Below are 22560 nucleotides of genomic sequence, written 5' to 3' on the forward strand. Positions count from 1 at the left end.
ATATATGTTGTTTTCCTTCTTTATTATGCATTTTCGGCAGGTGCGACTTATACTCCGAAAAATACGGTAATCTGTTTTTGTCAAACCATCTTTTTAAATTGTTCATTTCTTCTGTAATTTGTATTAGCTTCTGTGTGTTTTCTCCTGAACAAAACACAATCAAGCAAGGACATCAGTCTAATTTTGAATGTTATCAGCTTTTATTGTTGGTCACAGTTGCAGACATTAGTGTACTTTTTTTGGTCCATCTTGCCATAGCCAAACTTCACGTGAGAACACATCTCCGGTGCTTTGACTACTTTTTTGACCTATTATGTGAATTCTGTCCATTTCTGCTTCCTCATTGCCTCAAAAGCCAAAAATGCAGAACAATTTATGAGCGTGAGAAAGTGCTAAAAGTCCCGTCAAGACGTGTCCATGTGGTTGGTTCCTCACAGCAAACCAAAAAAAACCCAGCATGATGTTTTTTCATACAAATAAAAGGTGACACCGCCAAAGGCAACCAAAAGTTGTTTGTCCCACAACGCGATAAAAAGATTGAAACAAATTAAAACTTTTTTTTTTCTCTCACTCGTACTCTGCGATTAGAACCATCATGCCCACTCCGAACAGCAGGGCCAGAATCTCCATCAAAGACTGGCTGAAACTGGAGCGCCCCGCCAGCAGTTCTGGAAGCACCGTCACCGTGGCGATGTAGACAAAGCCGCCGGCGGTGAAGGGCAGGATCCAGGCGGTCGCCGCGGCGCCCACCCCTTCCGCCAGCAGCGAGCAGGCGGTGCCAGCCAGAGCTCCCAAGGCCGTGACCAGCTGCAGACACATGGCCTGATGGGAAACAGGAAGTTAAACAGCTGGAAGGTCGGGATGGCGGCTAAAATGAACCGGGACTCGGGCGGCCCACCTTTTTCTTGGTGCAACCGGACTGGACCAGGATGGCGAAGTCGCCGATCTCGTGCGGGACCTCGTGCAGCAGGATGGTGATGGTGGTGATGGTGCCCACCGCTGGACCCACCAGGAAGGAGGCGCCGATGGCTAGGCCATCGGTGAAGTTATGAGTGAAGTCCGCCGCCAGGTTGAGGTAGCCCGACACCTTGATGTCTGCAATATGAACAGCTGTCAGCGTGTGAGCCAGAGTCTGACCCCTGACTTCCACAGGAAACGTAATCGCCATCTGCCGTTTGGCGATCCCCACCGGCGTTCTGTTGCGGCTCTGCCGTGCAGCGAAAAAGCGCAGACTTTTACGAAATCCCGCAAATCCGCGCTTAATCATGTGACAAAGTAAACATTGACGTAAACACCTCGGAACGTCTCGAGGTCCATCAAAACCCACAGGCGAGCGCTGTCGACACACACATCTCCCACGAATCACACCCCTGCTTCCCCCTATCAGCTGGCATTTGACACAGGACCCCATGTGCGCACATAGCTGCCCGGGATATGCCTGTATATGATCCTTAAATTTTAGGCCTCCAGAATCAGCATTTGGTTCAACGAGGTGAGATTACGTCTAAAAACTTGTGACAAGTTGACTTTATGTCCGTCCCAGCCCATTAGGGATGTTTCAAAATGTAACATAAGATCCACCTTGAAAACGGACTATTTTATTTTGAAAGTAAGCCGGATATGGCTTCCTGTCCAACACAAGCAGATTTTAGCTGAATTGATTCTCCGTGTTGCGACAACTGGCAAAAATAGAAGCTTTGCGTATATTTAGCGCAGGGAACTAGAACGCAGGCGGTGGAAATGGACACATTGACTCGAATAAAAACGAAAGGAGTCCACCGCCATGGCGATTAAGCACCGCAGCCGTGACGCATCTTGTGGAAATCACAGCTTAGACCAGGCCTGGGCAATTATTTTGACTCTGTGGCCAAATTAAAAGAAAAACATGTGTCTGTGGGCCGGTATATCTATTTTTAGAAACACTACTACAAAACCTCACAATGTCTGATTGAATGCTAAAAACGTGATGACAGACTGCCTTAAAAGCGGAATGGAATTTTAAATTTTTTTACTGAATGAGACACCCAAAATGTACATTATGTAAATAAAGAATGTGGGATTTACAATATGTATTAACTATGCACGATAAAACACTGAATATTGACAACATATGAACCTTACCCCTCCTCTCGATCGACATATTTTACAATCAAGCGAAACACAACAAAAATGGAACAAACACCGCGAAATATGAACGCGAAGGGTTAAAAAAAAAAAAAAAACACACCAATCTGATATCTGATACGTCACTCAGCTTTAGAACTGTTTTGTAAAAATCTCCTTCCGTCCCTGACACCCGCATTTTCAGGCTGGCTCTGGAAACACTCTGTGGAAACGCTCCTCAGCCACATTGCTTGGTGCCTTGTCTGAGCTGTTGTGACTTAGATTACCGTAGTAGCTAGTATATCATGCAAAAGCGCAGATTTCAACCATTGAAATACTTTGTATTAGGCATGTCCGATAATATCGGACTGCCGATATTATCGGCCGATAAATGCTGTAAAATGTAATATCGGAAATGATCGGTATCGGTTTCAAAATTATCGGTATCGGAAGGGATTAGGCGGTAGAAAATGGATGGGTGGATGGGTTTCAAAAAGTAAAATGTATGACTTTTTAAAACGCCGCTGTGTACACAAACGTAGGAAGAAGTACAGAGCGCCAATAAACCTTGAAGGCACTGCCTTTGTGTGCCGGCCCTGTCACATAATATCTACGGCTTTTCACACTCACAAGTGAATGCAATGCATACTTGTTCAACAGCCATACAGTTCACACTGAGGGTGGCCGTATAAACAATTTTAACACTGTTACAAGTATGCGCCACACTGTGAACCAACACCAAACAAGAATGACAAACACATTTCGGGAGAACATCCGCACCGTAACACAACATAAACACAACAGAACAAATACCCAGAACCCCTTGCAGCACTAACTCTTCCGGGACGCTACAATATGCTACCCCCCACCCCCAACCTCCTCATGCTCTCTCAGGGAGAGCATGTCCCAAATTACAAGCTGCTGTTTTGAGGCATGTTAAAAAAAATTATGCACTTTGTGGCTTCAATAATAAATATGGCAGTGCCATGTTGGCATTTTTTTCCATAACTTGAGTTGAGTTTGGAAAACCTTGTTACATTGTTTGACGCATCCAGCGGGGCATCACAACAAAATTAGGCATAATAATGTGTTAATTCCACAACTGTATATATCGGTATCGGTTGATATCGGTATGGGTAATTAAGAGTTGGACAATATCGGATATCGGCAAAAAAGCCATTATCAGACATCTCTACTTTGTATAGTTCAAGACTTAAGGTAATTTAAAAACATCACTGCACATCATAATGGCAGCTAGTTTCCATCTTAAAGATAAAAAAAAAAATTTGGGGAAATGTCCGGCGGGCTTGACTGAAAAGCTTAACGTGCCGCATGCGGCCTCCGGCCCTTAATTTGCACAGGTCTGGCTTAGACACATAACAGCTTTATAAAACACTCTTCAGCTCACCTGCACTCTTCTCTTTCTTCTTTGCCCCCATTTTGCCTTTGCTTTCTTTCTTCTTCTCTTCCTCTCCGTCGCTGTCCTTTTCCTTGTTGGCACCTGGAAAAGATCCCCAAAATGTTAATGGCTACATGGATTTATTTTGCGTGAGGGGTTTTGTAATCTTACCATGCGAGTGCGAGTGTCCTCCCTTCACCAAACGCACAAACTTCTCCACAACCAGAAAGGCGATAATGCCGCCAAGAACCCACAGTCCCACGGACATCATGTGATCATGGGCGGCGCCTGTGGAGCAAGCCGGGAAAAGTTAACTTATGTGAAGTCAATTTTTGGACACTTTGTCAGATACCTATCTGCCTACCGTGAGAGTGGCCGTGGTCGTGCGAGTCTCCATGATCGTCGCCGTGGTGCGAGTGCGGCTCTGCAAAACAGAGATTTTGAGTTTTTTTCTTCACGTCTGTGTCGTTTAACACGAGGGACGGTATGGAAGTACAATTGTCGCAAAACAATGTGCAAATGTGTATCAATCGGTGTAATCAGAGCTGTGTGTCTCTGTTCTAATTTGTGTGTGTAAAAAAATCTATTTAAAAAATCGGTGCATCAGTGTCCATGTTCAACTCCCTGCAATTGTCTGTTTTTTTCTTTACACTTATATTTTTCTACACTTCTGCTGTTGCAGTTCTGTGCGTGTTACTTCACCTTTCCTTTCCCTACACTCACCACTAGTCGGCGCCTAGCACCAAGCGATGTTAGACAAGTTAGCTTCCGATTCACCAGCCTCCGATTCCGATGGTGGGCGATGCAAATAGTAGATACCAGACTAGGGCTAGACAATACTGCTGAAAACTGTATCACAATATAGATATTTTTTATGACCTATCAAAAATAAGGGCCAGGAAAAAAATACATTAAATGTAACCATTGTCATTTAAAATGTACCGTATTTTCCAGGCCATAGGGCGCACCGGATTATAAGGTGCACTGCCGATGAGCGGGTCTAGTCAGGTCTATTTTCATACAAAAGGCGCACCGGATTACAGGCCGCATTAAAGGGGTCTTTTTTTCCCCTAAAATTAAAACACTTCTTTGTGGTCTACATCAGTGTTTTTCAACCACTGTGCCGCGGTACACTAGTGTGCCGTGAGATACAGACTGGTGTGCCGTGGGAGATTATCTAATTTCACATATTTGGGTTAAAAAATTTTTTTGCATATATATATATATCTGTCTGTCTCTGGCCTCGTATGTGTGTGTGTGTGTGTGTGAGAATGTATCTGTCTTCGTCGTCTTACTTGTTATATAATTGTGCCATTTGTCCCTCGTTGGTGGGACCTGAGTGGGGTGGGAGGTTTGGGTTTTAAGGGAAAGGGTGTGAATCATTTACTGACTTTAAAATTGTACTGTTTCGACTTGCACTTTTTTCTGTCTATTTGAAAATGCCAATAAAAAAAGTTGGGGAAAAAAACAAAACATTTTTTGCAAACCAGTAATTATAGTCTGCAAATTATGTGTTGTTGAGTGTCGGTGCTGTCTAGAGCTCGGCAGAGGAACCGTGTAATACTCTTCCATATCAGTAGGTGGCAGCCGGTAGCTAATTGCTTTGTAAATGCAGGTAAAAAGGTGTCTTATGCTTAAAACCAAAAATAAACAAAAAGGTGAGTGCCCTTAAGAAAAGGCATTGAAGCTTAGGGAAGGCTATGCAGAACGAAACTAAAACTGAACTGGCTACAAAGTAAAAACAGAATGCTGGACGACAGCAAAAACTTACTGTGGAGCAAAGACGGCGTCCACAATGTACATCCGAACATGACATGACAATCAACAATGTCCCCACCAAGAAGGATAAAAACAACTGAAATAGTCTTGATTGCTAAAACAAAGTAGATGCGGGAAATATAAGACATGAAACTGCTGCAGGAAAATTCCAAAAAAAGAGAAAAAGCCACCCAAATAGGAGCGCAAGACAAGAACTAAAACACTACACAGGAAAACAGCAAAAAAACCTCAAAATAAGTCATGGCATGATGTGACAGGTGGTGACAGTACACCTACTTTGAGACAAGAGCTATAGTGATGCATGGTTGGTTATGCTTTAAAGTCATATCTAACAATTGCGACAATGACTTAACTGTCAACTGAGTTTATGATTTCTTCTGGTGGTGTGCCTCCGGATTTTTTCAACTCAAAAAATGTGCCTTGGCTCAAAAAAGGTTGAAAAACACTGGTCTACATAACATGTAATGGTGGTTCTTTGGTCAAAATGTTGCATAGATGATGTTTTACACATCATCTTCAAGCCGCTTTCTGACAGTCCCTTCAGGATGCAACATTTTGTGGGCGGTCTTATTTACGTGGCTCACCTTCGGCAGCGGTGTAGCGTGCAAGGACGGGAGTGGAAGAAGTGTCAAAAGATGGAGCTAACTGTTTTAATGACATTCAGACTTTACTTAAAATCAATAACGGAGCAGCATCTCCTCATCCGTGGCTCACTAGTGCAAGAAACAACGCCGGAAATGTGTCCCGTGAAAAACCATCTGACAGGAACTCTAATAACAAAGTTCCTTGGGTGAATAATGTAAACTCACTACACCGGTATGTTTTAGCGCTTTCATGGCGAGTTTACTGACAGATATAAGTAAAAACTTTATGCTTCTTTATATTACAAATGGCAACAGCGGAGGATAAATGTCCCATAACAAGAAGATAGAGAAAAAGAAGAAGCTGTCGGCACGGACTACAAAGGCGGAAGCGCGCAAACTTTCAGGACTTATGCAGATCCCAAATACAGATCAGCAGGTACCGGAAGGTAAGAAAAGTTGCTTTTGCATAATATTGCGAAACAAAATGCCAGATAATATGTCTTACCTTACACACGTATGTTGAAGCACAGTACAGTCCATTAAGCGGTGCGGCTTCATAGCTTACCGAAGTCGTACTAAAATATTTTGATAGATTTTTGAGCGCCGTGTGTAATGTTGTATATTTTCAATGGAACATATAGAATTTTGGTGTTTACTTCAGTCATATTGCAGTCGACACGTATCTCTTATGTGTGACTGCAATCATATTGCCGTCTACACGTAGCTCTTATGTGTGACTGCCATCTACTGGTCAAACTTATCATTTCACCATGTACCAAATAAAATAGCTTCAAGGTCGGTAAGCACAACCAAAATGATTCCGTACATTAGACGCACTGTCGAGTTTTGAAAAAAAGAAAGGATTTTAAGCGCGCTTTATAGTCCGAAAAACACGGTAGTCTTCCTCTGATTATACCGTATTTTCCGCACCATAAGGCGCCCTGGGTTATAAGCCGCGCCTTCAATGAACGGCATATTTCAAAACTTTGTCCACCTATAAGACGCCCCGTGTTATAAGCCGCATCTAACTGCGCTAAAGGAATGTCAAAAAAACAGTCAGATAGGTCAGTCAAACTTTAATAATATATTAAAAACCAGCGTGATGTGGGCGCGCATGGAGTCGTATATCAACATGGACGGAGCTGCGTGAAAAAAGCCACCCGGCCTCTTCGCGTAAACTTACCTTAACCACTCGCTCATCTTTTCTTCATCCATCCCTTCGAGTTAGCTTTTATGATGACGCCGGCTGGAAAGGTCTCTTTTGGCAAGGTCTTCCTTTTGAATATCACCATGGGTGGAAGTTTCTGGCCATTAGCATGGCAAGCTAGAACCACAGTGAAGGATGACTTCTCATTCCCTGTGGTGCGAATATTCACCGTACGTGCTCCCGTTGTATCCACAGTGCGGTTCACAGGAATATCAAAAGTCAGTGGAACCTCGTCCATGTTGATAATGTTCTCTGGCCGGATCTTTTTTTCAGCTATCTTGTTTTTACAATATGCACGGAAAGTAGCCAGCTTTTCTTGAAAGTCTTTAGGCAGTTGCTGTGAAATAGTAATCCGTGTGCGGATGGAGAGATTGCGTCTTTTCATGAACCGGAAACCTGTCGCTTAGTAGGAGCCATTTTGTGGTCTTTACAGATGTAAACACACAAAGGAAATGAAACGTAATATCCGCGCGCTTCTTCTTCTTCTACGCGGGCGGGTGGTTGCTTACAGTAGAAGAAGAAGCGCTTCCTGTTCTATGGGGGCGGGTGCTTACCTTGGCGGTTGCTTGCGTAGAAGAAGAAGCACTTCCTCTTCTACGGGGAAAAAAGATGGCGGCTGTTTACCGTAGTTGCGAGACCAAAACTTTATGAAAATGAATCTTAATATTAATCCATATATAAAGCGCACCGGGTTATAAGGCGCACTGTCAGCTTTTGAGAAAATTTGTGGTTTTTAGGTGCGCCTTATAGTGCGGAAAATACGGTAATCCCCTCAGCTATCAAGGCAGAAAGGAAATGTCAACACAACCATGAAAAACACTCAATTAATTTAAACTAAATTATACAATCACGTTTAACATTTAAAAATAACCTCTGAAAATGAAGGTGCAAAAAAAAATTTACATGTAAGAACTGCTTAATAAAGTGTAACAAATTAGTGTAAAAATGTAAACAGAGGAAGAATGACAAACACATTTCGGGAGAACATCCGCACCGTAACACAACATAAACACAACAGCACAAATACCCAGAACACCTTGCAGCCCTAACTCTCCCTCTGTGCGTCGGTTGAGGTGGGCGGGATTGAGGGGGCGGGGTTTGGTGGTAGCGGGGGTTTATATTACAACCCGGAAGAGTTAGGGCTGCAAGGTGTTCTGGGTATTTGTTCTGTTGTGTTTATGTTGTGCTACGGTGCGGATGTTCTCCCGAAATGTGTTTGTCATTCTTGTTTGGTGTGGGTTCACAGTGTGGCGTATATTTCTAACAGTGTTAAAGTTGTTTATACGGCCACCCTCAGTGTAACATGTATCGCTGTTGATCAAGTATGAATTGCATTCACTTGTGTGTGCGTGCAGAAGCTGCACATATGTGACTGGGCCAGCACTTGTTGGACTGGCTGAAAAGCGGACGTGACGATTTTCGGGAGGGGCACTGAAATTTGGGAGTCTCCCGGGAGGGTTGGCAAGTATGAGAATTAGCGGTGAATGCGGTGTTACCGCGGCACCACCGCTGTATATAATCGGCGGGCCAGCTCAGTGTTAATATGATATTGCCTCAAGGGCCAAGTGAAATTACATGGCGGGCCAGAGTTTGACACCCATGAAGTAGAGCACATTAGTTTGGGTACATATTAAAAACTACTGTACTTAAATTTCTCAAATCTTTTTTTTAAGCACACACAAATAGAACACATATACACAGATTTTTTTTTTTTTTACGTACATACAAATCGCAACACTGACACACAAATTAGAACGTGGGCATGCAAATCTGATTACACACATATTGATTGAGATATGTACAGTATTTGCACATTGTTTTGCTACAATAATACCTCACAGAGATTTGATTATTGATCATGATGAGCAGCCACCTACCTAGAGCGTGTGGTATGAGGTGGAGAAAGGCGTCGCCTAGCAGGCCGCCCGACGCAAAGCTCAGCAGCACCTTGAGCAGGTTCTGGTGCTGGTCACTGTTGGACTGCACTGGGATGAGGAAGAGGATGAGGAAAGGCGCGGCACTGATGAGCAGTGTGGCGCCGATCGCCTGAGGGAAGGGAGAGGGGGGCGTGTCGCCGAATCAGGAAGGCTGTTAAGGAAGATGAATTATTGTTTAGACTCTGACCTGCATCCACAATTCTGTCATGGTCCTCTTCTCTGCATCACTCTTCAGTCCTCCATGTCTGGGCTCTTCGCTCTTGTCTGGGTGAACAACATTATCATAATGGTCGTGTGCGTGCCCGTGGTCGTGTGCGTGCCCGTGGTCGTGCCCGTGGTCGTGTGCGTGGTCGTGTGCGTGGTCGTGTGCGTGCCCGTGGTGATGCACATGGTCCTCCTCCTCCGGCGACAGGTTGGCCTCAGCGCTCCACTTGCTGGCGCCGTGGTACATCTTCGCCTCCTGGCCGTGCGAGTGGCCGTGGTCCTCTCCGTGCGAGTGGCCGTGATGGCCGTGGCCGTGGCCGTGGTGATCGTGCGAGTGGCCGTGATGGCCATGGCCGTGGTCATCGTGCGAGTGGCCGTGAGCGTCACTCAGACGGAAGGCGAGCAGCAGGATTGCAGATGTGGCGAGTGTCACCGCCAGCACATGTCGGCACCCCATAGTATCACCTGGAAAACAAAAAACCATGAGAATCATCATTAAGTTACGGTAGTCTCTGGACAAAAGGGTAATAGCTGAGATTATTTAAGTATATATTTTTTAATCATTTCATAATAAGGAACCACTTGCTTCTGACTTATTATACAAGCATGCTTAAACTTGGGACTTGTAGGAAGTACTAGTCAGTACAAACCCCGTTTTCATATGAGTTGGGAAATTGTGTTAGATGTAAATATAAACGGAATACAATGATTTGCAAATCCTTTTCAACCCATATTCAGTTGAATATGCTACAAAGACAACATATTGATGTTCAAACTGATAAATATATTTTTTTTTGCAAATAATCATTAACTTTAGAATTTGATGCCAGCAACATGTGACAAAGAAGTTGGGAAAAGTGGCAATAAATATTGATAAAGTTGAGGAATGCTCATCAAACACTTATTTGGAACATCCCACAGGTGAACAGGCTAATTGGGAACAGGTGAGTGCCATGATTGGGTATACAAGTAGATTCCATGAAATGCTCTGTCATTCACAAACAAGGATGGGGCGAGGGTCACCACTTTGTCAACAAATGCGTGAGCAAAATGTTGAACAGTTTAAGAAAAACCTTTCTCAACCAGCTATTGCAAGGAATTTAGGGATTTCACCATCTACGGTCCGTAATATCATCAAAGGGTTCAGAGAATCTGGAGAAATCACTGCACGTAAGCAGCTAAGCCTGTGACCTTCGATCCCTCAGGCTGTACTGCATCAACAAGCGACATCAGTGTGTAAAGGATATCACCACATGGGTTCAAGAACACTTCAGAAAACCACTGTCGGTAACTATAGTTGGTTGCTACATCTGTAAGTACAAGTTAAAACTCTCCTATGCAAGGCGAAAACCGTTTATCAACAACACCCACAAACGCCGTCGGCTTCGCTGGGCCTGAGCTCATCAAAGATGGACTGATACAAAGTGGAAAAGTGTTCTGTGGTCTGACGAGTCCACATTTCAAATTGGTTTTGGAAAAAGGAAAAGAACCATCCGGATTGTTATAGGCGCAAAGTTGAAAAGCCAGCATCTGTGATTGTATGGGGGTGTATTAGTGCCCAAGACATGGGTAACTTACACATCTGTGAAGGCACCATTAATGCTGAAAGGTACATACAGGTTTTGGAGCAACATATGTTGCCATCCAAGCAACGTTACCATGGACGCCCCTGCTTATTTCAGCAAGACAATGCCAAGCCACGTGTTACATCAACGTGGCTTCATAGTAAAAGAGTGCGGGTACTAGACCGGCCTGCTTGTAGTCCAGACCTGTCTCCCATTGAAAATGTGTGGCGCATTATGAAGCCTAAAATACCACAACGGAGACCCCCGGACTGTTGAACAACTTAAGCTGTACATCAAGCAAGAATGGGAAAGAATTCCACCTGAGAAGCTTAAAAAATGTCTCCTCAGTTCCCAAACGTTTACTGAGTGTTGTTAAAAGGAAAGGCCGTGTAACAGTGGTGAACATGCCCTTTCCCAACTACTTTGGCACATGTTGCAGCCATGAAATTCCTAGTTAATTATTATTTGCAAAAAAAGTTTATGAGTTTGAACATCAAATATCTTGTCTTTGTAGTGCTTTCAATTGAATATGGGTTGAAAAGGATTTGCAAATCATTGTATTCCGTTTATATTTACATCTAACACAATTTCCCAACTCATATGGAAACGGGGTTTGTACCTGGGAGCATATTACAAGAGTAAAAACAACAGTTGACCTAGTCTAACTTTCTCATGCACGTTTGTGACTGACTAAACTCAACTATCTCTTACCTGGGTTAAGACGGATTAACTTTAACGCCAACTCAAATAGTAAAATAAGCCGGACGTCAAACAAAAACTGCAGCTGTTCGCAGCTAGCTAATAGTTAGCATGCTAACTGACGCAAACAAACTGCGCCGCTCATAAGAAAGATCGATTCTCACCGGAGCGTGGACACTATTCCCACTGTTTGCGCGCCGACTGCCTCTGCGTGGAGTGTCTTGTTTTATGTGTTTTGTGCTATGTTTTATGCGACCTGTAGCTGCAAGCCGAGACGTGGCAGTCGCACAACTGCACAAGCCCAAATCTCGCGGGAAAGCGTTCCAAATTCAAATCGAGCCTCCTTCGCTGCTCCCTTGCCGTCAGCAGTCAGAAAAGTAACGACATTTCGTCCACACTTTTGCTCATAAATGATTGTATATAAACGTTTTATAATGTCAGCGACACAAGCCAGTGCTTATACAAGACAATAGCCAGTTCTATATTATGTCAAGGTGACAAAAGAAGGTGGAGAGGGTTCGTGAGAGAGAAGTCTCGCGAGATGTTTCGCCATGGGATCTCGTGTTGCTTGGTGACGGTTTCACATCCGGTTAGAAACTTATTCATTGTCACCGAGAAAATAAAGCTTTTTCTTTAAAAAAAAAAAAAAGTTTACGTATTCTTAACTTTTGACAAAACACAGTGTTTGGAAAAAGTAACAATTAAACAAATATAACCGTTATATTTGTTTAATTGTTTGTCATGTGACCATAACACACTGTGTCGTTACATTATAAAGACACAATGTTTTATAGTCACATGATCTTTTAAATATGTGTATTGTATTTATGATTTATTTCTTCTTCTTTTATTTATTACATTGAACACAGGAAGCACAGCTACCAGGTCAAATTCCTTGTTTGTTAAACATACTTGGCCTGATAAAAAAATCGCCCCCACCCACTTCCTTCCGAGCAAAAGAGATGGGCGATACTACCAAGTTTGGCATCGATCCGATACCAAGTAAATGCAAGAACAATATAGCCAAAAACTGACACTTTTTTAATTTACTTTTTTACTTTTACATTTTTCAAGATCATGAATGATCGTCTTAAGCCAAGGCAAACAAAAAAAAGTTACACATATTTGTGGACGATTCAGATATTAAGACAATTTTTTTTTAATACATTTGGACAACACAGCGACTAGATATTTGTGAAAACAAACATAGAAGTATCGATATGACCAGACACCGATAACACGAAGATCTGGGTCGTTACGCCCACCGTTGACGCAGCTCCATCTTGTCACCACTTGAGACGAGAAGGTCTCACACGACCACAAACAACATGAAGGTTTTTGTGTTGCTGCTCTTCCTGGGTATCTCATCAGCAGGTGAGCTCGCCTTCACTTCTTGCTGCGTTTTTGCCCCCAAAGTCGGCACATTTACTTGATGTGCGCAGTTAAGACACAAGGTTTCGGTTTCATATTTAGGCGTCAACTATAGCGGTACCGCATTTTATTCTGACAACCGATGGCCGTCATTTGTTTGCAAAAGACCAGAACTTTAATCCGTTAATATTTGAGGATATAAATTCACTGGTATTTATGTTATTAATGTAACAATGATAAAAAATGAACAGTTACATTTTTTTATTCAGCAAAGTTAAAGTTAAAGTACCAATGATTGTCACACACACACTAGGTGGTGTGACATTTGTCCTCTGCATTTGACCCATCCCCTTAATTGATCACCCCCTGGGAGGTGAGGGGAGCAGTGGGCAGGAGCGGTGCCGCGCCCGGGAATCATTTTGGTGATTTAACCCCCAATTCCAACCCTTTATGCTGAGTGCCAAGCAGGGAGGTAATGGGTCCCATTTTTATAGTCTTTGGTATGTCTTTTGGTAAAGTGTCCTGCATATTGCATATTTATTAAATTCAGTTTTTAAAAGATACATTTAAACTACATTAAAGATATCGCTTGTGTGTGCCCTTCTTAAAATAAAAAAAAATGCCATCAAATATAATATTTTACATTTTTTGTACATATTTGTGCTACCCCGAATCCCAAGTGTACTTTAGAATTATTATTTTTTCAATAAAACACTTAAAATGATGTCAACATTCACACTTGAAGTGTGTCTCTCGGTTTTTACACAGCCCTATTTGCCTAACACAGGAGTCGGCAACCCAAAATGTTGAAAGAGCCAAATTAAAAAAATTAAAAAAATCTGTCTGGAGCCGCAAAAAATTAAAAGCCTTATATAAGTGTTATAATGAAGGCAACACATGATGTAAATGTCTATATTAGCTATATTAGCCTACTATCAAAATTACTTTAAAATTCTTATGTAAGTGTTTTATAGTGAAGGCAACACATGATGTAAGTGTCTATAATAGCTATATTAACCTACTATCAAAGGCTGATGCAAATCTTTGTTGACAGAAATGTTGTATTTTAATTTTTATTCTACACTTGTTTGCAACATTAGAAATCATTCGTAAAAGGGTGACTCCTCAGAGGGTGAGATAACTCCTGGAAATGACTGTCTTAGAATGACCAAAGGTACAGATGTGTGTGTCCAAGTTTAAAGGGGAACATTATCACAATTTCAGAAGGGTTAAAACCATTAAAAATCAGTTCCCAGTGGCTTATTTTATTTTTCGAAGTTTTTTTCAAAATTTTACCCATCACGCAATATCCCTAAAAAAAGCTTCAAAGTGCCTGATTTTAACCATCGTTATAAACACCCGTCCATTTTCCTGTGACGTCACATAGTGAAGCCAACACAAACAAACATAACATTTAACAGCAAGATATAGCGACATTAGCTCGGATTTAGACTCGGATTTCAGCGGCTTAAGCGATTCAACAGATTACGCATGTATTGAAACGGATGGTTGTAGTGTGGAGGCAGGTAGCGAAAACGAAATTGAAGAAGAAACTGAAGCTATTGAGCCATATCGGTTTGAACCGTATGCAAGCGAAACCGACGAAAACGACACGACAGCCAGCGACACGGGAGAAAGCGAGGACGAATTCGGCGATCGCCTTCTAACCAACGATTGGTATGTGTTTGTTTGGCATTAAAGGAAACTAACAACTATGAACTAGGTTTACAGCATATGAAATACATTTGGCAACAACATGCACTTTGAGAGTGCAGACAGCCCAATTTTCATCAATTAATATATTCTGTGGACATACCCATTTCCTGAAAGCTGATCTGTCCAGTTTTGGAGTTGATGTCAGCAGGCCAGGGAAGCTAGGGTCGATATTCTTCTCTTGATCATCTTCGGTAGCATAAGGGACGGTGTGAGCCAAGACATCCAGGGGGTTTAGCTCGCTCGTCTGCGGGAACAAACTGCCGCCATTGCTTGCCGTGCTACCGAGGTCCTTTGTCCCTGAATTGCTCACACACTCTGGCAGATTCAATGGGGGTCTGGCGGCAGATTTCTTTGACTTTATCGTTGGAAATGCATCTGCTTTGAGTGTCGCAGGATATCCACACATTCTTGCCATCTCTGTCGTAGCATAGCTTTCGTCGGCAAAGTGTGCGGAACAAACGTCCAATTTCTTGCCTCTTTCGCATCTTTGGGCCACTGGTGCAACTTGAATCCGTCCCTGTTCGTGTTGTTACACCCTCCGACAACACACCGACGAGGCATGATGTCTCCAAGGTACGGAAAACAGTCGAAAAAACGGAAAATAACAGAGCTGATTTGACTCGGTGTTTGAGAAAATGGCGGATTGCTTCCCGATGTGACGTCATCGCTCCGAGAGCGAATAATAGAAAGGCGTTTAATTCGCCAAAATTCACCCATTTAGAGTTCGGAAATCGGTTAAAAAAATATATGGTCTTTTTTCTGCAACATCAAGGTATATATTGATGCTTACATATGTCTGGTGATAATGTTCCCCTTTAAGGAAACGGCAGGGTGTCTTCTTCTAATGGATTTATTACAATCTTTGCAAGCTGGGTAACGTTTGCTGTGGTCTGGAACAACATGGCACACAAACAACTATGAGAAATGCAGCCAATATTACATACAGATAATGTGTCATGAGACATGCAAATATAAATTAAATACACAGAGGACACAAGTGAAGGAAATTAAATGAGCCCAAATATACCTACAAATTAGGCGTAATGATGCAATATGCACATGCAGTTAGCCTAAATAGCATGTTAGCATCGATTAGCTTGCAGTCATGGATTGACCAAATATCATACTTGTCAACCTTGAGACCTCCTATTTCGGGAGGTTGGGGTGGGGGGCGTGGTCAGTGGGCGGGGGCGTGGTTGGGGGCGTGGTTAAGAGGGGAGGAGTATATTTACAGCTAGAATTCACCAAGTCAAGTATTTCATATATACGGTATATAAGAAATATTTGACTTTCAGTGAATTCTAGCTATATATATATATATTTATTTTATTTTATTTTATTATATATATATATATATATATATATATATATATATATATATATATATATATATATATATAAAAATAAATAAAAGAAATACTTGAATTTCAGTGTTCATTTATTTACACATATACACACACATAACACTCATCTACTCATTGTTGAGTTAAGGGTTGAATTGTCCATCCTTGTTCTATTCTCTGTCACTATTTTTCTAACCATGCTGAACACCCTCTCTGATGATGCATTCTGCTTCGTCTCCTTGTTGTGTGCGCAGTTGTGCACTGCACTCTCTAAAAGCCCGAGATGTTATTGTCACATATGCATGTACAGTAGATGGCAGTATTGTCCTGTTTAAGAGTGTCACAACATTGCTGATTACGGCAGACGAACTGCTTTACGGTAGACGAAAACGTGACTGCTGTTGTTGTGTGTTGTTACCGCACTGGGAGGACGTTAATGAAACTGCCTAACAATAAACCCACATAAAAAACCAAGAACTCGCCCTCGATCATTTTACAGTTATAACGTGATTGGGCAGGCACGCTGTTTATATTGTGGGAAAGCGGACGTGAAAACGGGTTGTCGACACGTCACTCAGGTCCGCCTGGAGCTGGAGGGGGCGTGGCCTCCAGCTCCGCCTGAATTTCGGGAGATTTTCGGGAGAAAATTTGTCCCGGGAGGTTTTCGGGAGAGGCAGGCGCTGAATTTCGGGAGTCTCCCGGAAAATCCGGGAGGGTTGGCAAGTATGCCAAATATGCCTGTGTCGTGGAATTTCTGACCTTTGTACCATATTTTGGTGCGAGAACAAGGTCGAAAAGCATTAAGGAGGACAGGGCTCATCACCCTGACATTGTACAATTATATCTTGATTGTTTGTTATGGCGAAGAGATCCAAGAATGTTGATCCAAAAACAGCTGGTCCCTGTTGACAGGACACACAACTTTGATTGAATTGAGACTGATTGAGACTTTTATCAGTAGGTTGCACAGTGAAGTACATATTCCGTACAATTGACCACTAAATAGTAACACCCGAATAAGTTTTTCAACTTTTTTAAGTCGGGGAACACTTAAATTGATTCATGATACAGATATATACTATCAGATATATACTATCATCATAATACAGTCATCACACAAGATAATCACATTGAATTATTTACATTATTTACAATCCGGAGTGTGGAGGGGGTGGGGTGGGGTTAAGTTTGGTTGTTATTGTTATTTGGTTGTCAACCACCAGGGAGACAGATAAATAACCAGTTAGACCAAGTCTAACTGGTTAGACTGGTTAAAGTTCCTTTTTTTCCCTGCTTGAGGGAGCTCTTTCTTTTTCTCCGGAGAAAACTGTCTGTAATCATGGCAATTCAATCCAACCTTGTACCATTTGATTATGGGTAAATAAAACTCTTGTTATAAATTCACCTTTGTTCCTGTTTAAGATTTGGACATTGTACCACACCCGATAAGCACTCCAGCAAATCAATTAAAATCAACAAAGCTCACTTTTGTGCATTCATGCACAGCATAAAATGTTTAGTGGACAAAATGAGACAAAGAAGGCGTGGCATAAAACACGTCTTTCTGTGGCAGCATTGGAGAAAGTTGTACATGTAAACAAACTAGGATGAATTCAAAGCTCACTGAAATTAGGAGGACAAAACGGTGCTTGCCAAATACTTTCGTCAGCGAAGCATGTATAACATAAACAGTGAGATTTCTAACAATTAGGAAGGTTTGTGTCATGTTTGTTCTACTACAGAAAATATATTAAAACAAAAAATAGACATTTTTTCTTTTCTTTTTTTCCATTTTCGCACATTTCTGAAATAGGTCCAGGGAGTAGAGATGCGCGGATAGGCAATTATTTCATCCGCAACCGCATCACAAAAGTCGTCAACCATCCGCATCCACCCGAACTAACATTTAATCAAAACCGCACCCGCCCGCACCCGCCCGTTGTTATATATCTAATATAGACGATGCAAGGCAGGGACGGCGTGGCGCAGTGGAAGAGTGGCCGTGCGCGACCCGAGGGTCCCTGGTTCAATCCCCACCTTGTACCAACCTCGTCATGTCCGTTGTGTCCTGAGCAAGACACTTCACCCTTGCTCCTGATGGGTGCTGGTTAGCGCCTTGCATGGCAGCTCCCTCCATCAGTGTGTGAATGTGTGTGTGAATGGGTAAATGTGGAAGTAGTGTCAAAGCGCTTTGAGTACCTTGAAGGTAGAAAAGCGCTATACAAGTACAACCCATTTATCATTAGTGAGGTTATAAAGCTTTTGCCTGTTAAAGAAAGGAGACTGATCCAATGTAGCAGAGACATTCAATGCGTGCCACGCTGTCACGGCCCAGACGCACACCAGTGCGCGATCATCTGGGAGCCGCGCTGAGCGCACCTCCAAGCGCGCTCGCGCCACTCAAACTGCTGCAGGCAGCTGCGTTCTATCTTGTTTTAACATCCTGTGGCACTCTTCTGGGATCACGGCGGACGAAACTGCTCATGCTCAGGGTGTTTGTGGAGGTTCGGGGTTTTGCACAAATGTGATGCACCATGTTAGATGTCCCGGTTTTGTGACTGCCGTAGACATAAACCGCGTCGCAGCTCTTGCAAATCACGTAGCCAGCATTACTATCATCCTGATTTACAACCTCATAAAAACGAGTCCACGCTGAACTTTTCTGGCCTTTTTTTCCCCTGGTCTTTAGTATTCCCTTTTTTAGTTTGTCGCGTACCACGTTTGCTGCCGGCGTTGCCATCTCTTTTTTTCTTCTTCTTCTGTTGTGGCATATGCTGCAGGTGCCTGCTCGTTTTTCGTATGTGGGTAACAACATTTAACTATGTATATATATTTTCGAATTGGTTTAACTGCCACCCGCCTGAATCTATTTAAAATCTAATTTATTTTTATTTCAACCGCCCGACCCGACCAGCGGATAAAATCTTTTTTTTTTTTATTTCAACCGCCCGACCCGTGGATAATCCGCGGACTCCGCGGTTGTGTCCGCAAACCGCGCATCTCTACCAGGGAGCCACGAGGGCGGCGCTAAAGAGTAGCATGCGGCTCTAGACCCCTGGCCTAACTCATTAAATGTTTTAATTTTGTTCCAGACCAGAGTACTACACAGCAAATGTGAATTCACCCTAAAACAGTCAAAGTAAAAGAGACCAGAACTAAAATCCCATTTCCCACGAATTAGAAATAAACTGTTATTGTGTGCATTTTTCAAGTAGAATTAATTCGAAAATGTCCTCATCCCCTCAGCGAAACATTCTCTCAAATACTTCCTCACCGCAACGTCGGGAATGAAAAACTTCCCAGAGTTTGTGGGCGTGGCCATGGTGGATGACGTCCAGGTGGGCTACTGTGACAGCAACATCCAGTCTGCGGAGCCCAAACAGGACTGGATAAAGAAACTGGTCCAGGTTGAGCCATATCACTTGCAATGGTACAAGTTAAAGTGCTCCGGCAACCAGCAGGTCTTCAGAGCCAAACTTGAGGATTTTAGTCGACGCTTAAACCAATCTGGAGGTGCGTATTTGTGCACTCTTCTATCACAGGGGGCAATTGACATAATGAGGAGGCGTGACATTTTTTTTACAACACCACAATTGGAATGAATGTAAACGATATTGCTGCAAGTTGTACAAAGAGATGTTGTATTTCAATTTGGACAGTTCTATACTTACACTTAGTCTTTTGAGTGCATAAGTGTGCTCACAAAAATACAGTACACTGTCAGTACCCGTTTGTTGCACTAGACACGCTCAAAGTCAGAGCTTGGCAAATATTTTGACTCTGGGGCCACATTGAGAGAAAAAATGTGTCTGGGGGGCCAAGGTGTATGTGTGTATAAATTATATATACACATTTAGCTGTAAAAATCTGCTGTACAGTATGTGTGTTTGGGTCCAAAAGTCACAATGTCCGATAGAGTTCTAAAAACGTTACGACAGACCACCTCAAAAAAAGTAATAGAATTTTACTTTTTTTTTTTTTTACTGAATGGGACACCCAAAATGTACATGAAAATAAAGAAAGTGGGATTTTGTCATAACGTGGACTATGGGGTGTTTGTTTTCCCGAGATGCAAGTAAAGTTGGATCGGACATGGCTTGGGGGTAAATACATGATTTTATTTTCACACTAATAAAAGGTACAAAACTAAAGGCGCGCACAAAGGCGGAAGTACAAACTCGGTTAAGAAAACAAAACTAGCGCTTGGGCAAAAACTATGAACATGAAACAAATAACTCTTACTGTGACAAGAAACGAGCAGCAAGAAAACTATGGCAGCATGACAATGGCATGAGTAGTAAGAATATCAGATAGCATGGGTGTCAAGGAGGTAATGTCGCCAGGCAGACTGCCTGGCAACTGCAAGCTTAAAGGGGAACATTATCACAATTTCAAAATGGTTAAAACCATTAAAAATCAGTTTTTTTCAAAATTTTACCCATCACGCAATATCCCTAAAAAAAGCGTCAAAGTGCCTGATTTTAACCATCGTTATAAACACCCGTCCATTTTTCCTGTGTGAAGCCAACACAAACAAACATGGCGGAAAGAACAGCAAGCTATAGCGACATTAGCTCGGATTCAGACTCGGATTTCAGCGGCTTAAGCGATTCAACAGATTACGAATGTATTGAAACGGATGGTTGTAGTGTGGAGGCAGGTAGCGAAAACGAAATTGAAGAAGAAACTGAAGCTATTGAGCCATATGGGTTTGAACCGTATGCAAGCGAAACCGACGAAAACGACACGACAGCCAGCGACACGGGAGAAAGCGAGGACGAATTCAGCGATCGCCTTCTAACCAACGATTGGTATGTGTTTGTTTGGCATTAAAGGAAACTAACAACTATGAACTAGGTTTACAGCATATGAAATACATTTGGCAACAACATGCACTTTGAGAGTGCAGACAGCCCAATTTTCATCAATTAATATATTCTGTAGACATACCCTCATCCGCACTCTTTTCCTGAAAGCTGATCTGTCCATATAAATATATGGTCTTTTTTCTGCAACATCAAGGTATATATTCACGCTTCCATAGGTCTGGTGATAATGTTCCCCTTTAAATAGTGATGTGGTGATTGACAACAGGTGCATGGGTCCAACACGTGAAACAGGTGAAACTAATGGGTCGCTACGGTGACAAAACAAACAAGAGTGCACAAAGAGTCCAAAAACCAAACTGAACATAACCAAAACAAAACATGATCGCACAGACATATGAACGTCGCTCCTCTTTTACTTCTCAGACCAAGCAAAACACAACAAAAATGTAAAAAACGGCAAAATATGAATGCAAAGTGTAATAAACACCTACAATAGGATATATTATCCCGTAAAAATCTGCTTCCACATTTGTTTCTGACACACGCGTTTCGGACTGGCTGCTCTGAAAACAAACCCCGCCCACTCTGGTTTGTTCCTTGTCTGAGCTGCTGCGACGTAGATTACCGTAATAACTCGTATAACACCCAAAAGCGCAGATTTTGACCATTGAAATACTTTCTATAGTTCAAGACTTATGGTAATTTAAAAACAGCAATGCACATCATAATGGCGGTGACAGTTTTGATGTTTTTTTGATTGATTGATTGAAACTTTTATTAGTAGATTGCACAGTTCAGTACATATTCCGTACAATTGACCACTAAATGGTAACACCCGAATACGTTTTTCAACTTGTTTAAGTCGGGGTCCACTTAAATCGATTCATGGTACAGATATATACTATCATCATAATACAGTCATCACACAAGTTAATCACCAGAGTATATACATTGAATTATTTACATTATTTACAATCCGGGGTGTGGGATGTGGAGGGGGGGTTAGGTTTGGTTGATATCAGCACTTCAGTCATCAACAATTGCATCATCAGAGAAATGGACATTGAAACAGTGTAGGTCTGACTTGGTAGGATATGTACAGCAAGTAGTGGACATAGAGAGAGAGATCAGAAAGATGTTAAAGGTCTAAAAAAAATCATGTAGAACGTCCGGCAGGCCAAATTGAAAATCTTAACAGGCTGCATGTGGCCCGCGGGCCGTATTTTGCGCAGTTTTGCTCTAAGGGGTGACTATACCCACCTTCAATCATCACCATCTTGGTTAAGTAGTGACAAAGGAGAAACTAACTCAAGTGATTGCAATTCACAATTTAAAAAGGGGAGAGTTGAGTACCCATGTGTGTTGGGAGGATGTTCCAAGATGGGGCACACAGGGCCACTGCTGGACACGAAGCCCGCCGTCCCACCACACGCCAGAATGCGCTGCCTCTGCCCGGAGTCATAGCTTCGACCAATTTGCTCGGGTAAGAGGTCTCCTTCCCTGCTCTCCTCTGGCAACAGTAATAATCATTCCGCAAGTTAACATACAAAACCCTTGTTTCGACTTTCACTCCCTCTAAATAGTCAAGATTGTTCGCGATCCGCCAGAGCAGAAGCGGAACCCGGCAGGGCTAATCCGAGGACCTCGCTAAAACCCTAAATTAATCTTCACTAAACCTCACTAATTTTGACAGTGTTTTAGCCTTCCAAAGTCTTACGGCCTGAGGGAAGAAGCTGTTACAGAACCTGGAGGTTCTGCTTCGGAGGCTGCGGAGCCTCTTTCTAGAGTCCAGCAGTGAAAACAGTCCTTGGTGGGGGTGGGAGG

At 42.5% G+C, this 22560-nt stretch overlaps 2 protein-coding genes across 6 annotated transcripts in view; one reads left to right on the forward strand and one right to left on the reverse strand.

Annotated features, from left to right (window-relative positions):
- The window catches only part of LOC133577162 (major histocompatibility complex class I-related gene protein-like), a 33032-nt gene that overhangs the window by 5757 nt on the left and 4715 nt on the right, over positions 1 to 22560 (forward strand). For 2 of the 4 annotated variants that reach the window (XM_061930774.2, XM_072912523.1), the window contains exon 3: positions 19154 to 19420. In XM_061930774.2, the coding sequence (XP_061786758.1) occupies positions 19195 to 19420 (226 nt within the window). In that variant the 5' untranslated portion in view covers positions 19154 to 19194. Of the gene's footprint in view, positions 1 to 12695; positions 12852 to 19153; positions 19421 to 22560 lie in introns of those variants that run through there. The other 2 variants (XM_061930773.1, XM_061930775.2) reach the window with 2 other exon arrangements.
- Positions 182 to 11983, reverse strand: LOC133577161 (zinc transporter Slc39a7-like). Of its 2 annotated transcripts, none has more exons than XM_061930771.2 (8): positions 11642 to 11983; positions 9197 to 9678; positions 8950 to 9118; positions 3867 to 3926; positions 3674 to 3790; positions 3512 to 3604; positions 899 to 1095; positions 182 to 822 (listed from the first exon to the last, which is right to left on the reverse strand). In XM_061930771.2, the coding sequence occupies exons 2-8, from the start codon at positions 9668 to 9670 to the stop codon at positions 568 to 570; spliced, it is 1365 nt and encodes a 454-aa protein (XP_061786755.2). In that variant the 5' UTR covers positions 9671 to 9678; positions 11642 to 11983; the 3' UTR covers positions 182 to 567. The 2 variants fall into 2 exon arrangements, with proteins under 2 accessions (XP_061786755.2, XP_061786756.2); XM_061930772.2 differs by lacking the exon at positions 11642 to 11983 and adding an exon at positions 11490 to 11633.

The sequence above is a fragment of the Nerophis lumbriciformis genome, linkage group LG37 (genome assembly GCF_033978685.3).
Source record: "Nerophis lumbriciformis linkage group LG37, RoL_Nlum_v2.1, whole genome shotgun sequence".
In the NCBI taxonomy this organism is placed as follows: domain Eukaryota; kingdom Metazoa; phylum Chordata; class Actinopteri; order Syngnathiformes; family Syngnathidae; genus Nerophis; species Nerophis lumbriciformis.

What these genes read in the sequence shown, in the direction of transcription:
- LOC133577161 (XM_061930771.2), bottom strand. Translation starts at nt 9,670, where the DNA reads ATGGGGTGCCGACATGTGCTGGCGGTGACACTCGCCACATCTGCAATC. An exon ending in CGACCACGGCCACTCTCACG is followed by an intron (nt 3,791 to 3,866) that starts GTAGGCAGATAG and finishes CTTGCTCCACAG; the next exon opens with GCGCCGCCCATGATCACATG. An exon ending in CCGGTTGCACCAAGAAAAAG is followed by an intron (nt 823 to 898) that starts GTGGGCCGCCCG and finishes GTTTCCCATCAG; the next exon opens with GCCATGTGTCTGCAGCTGGT.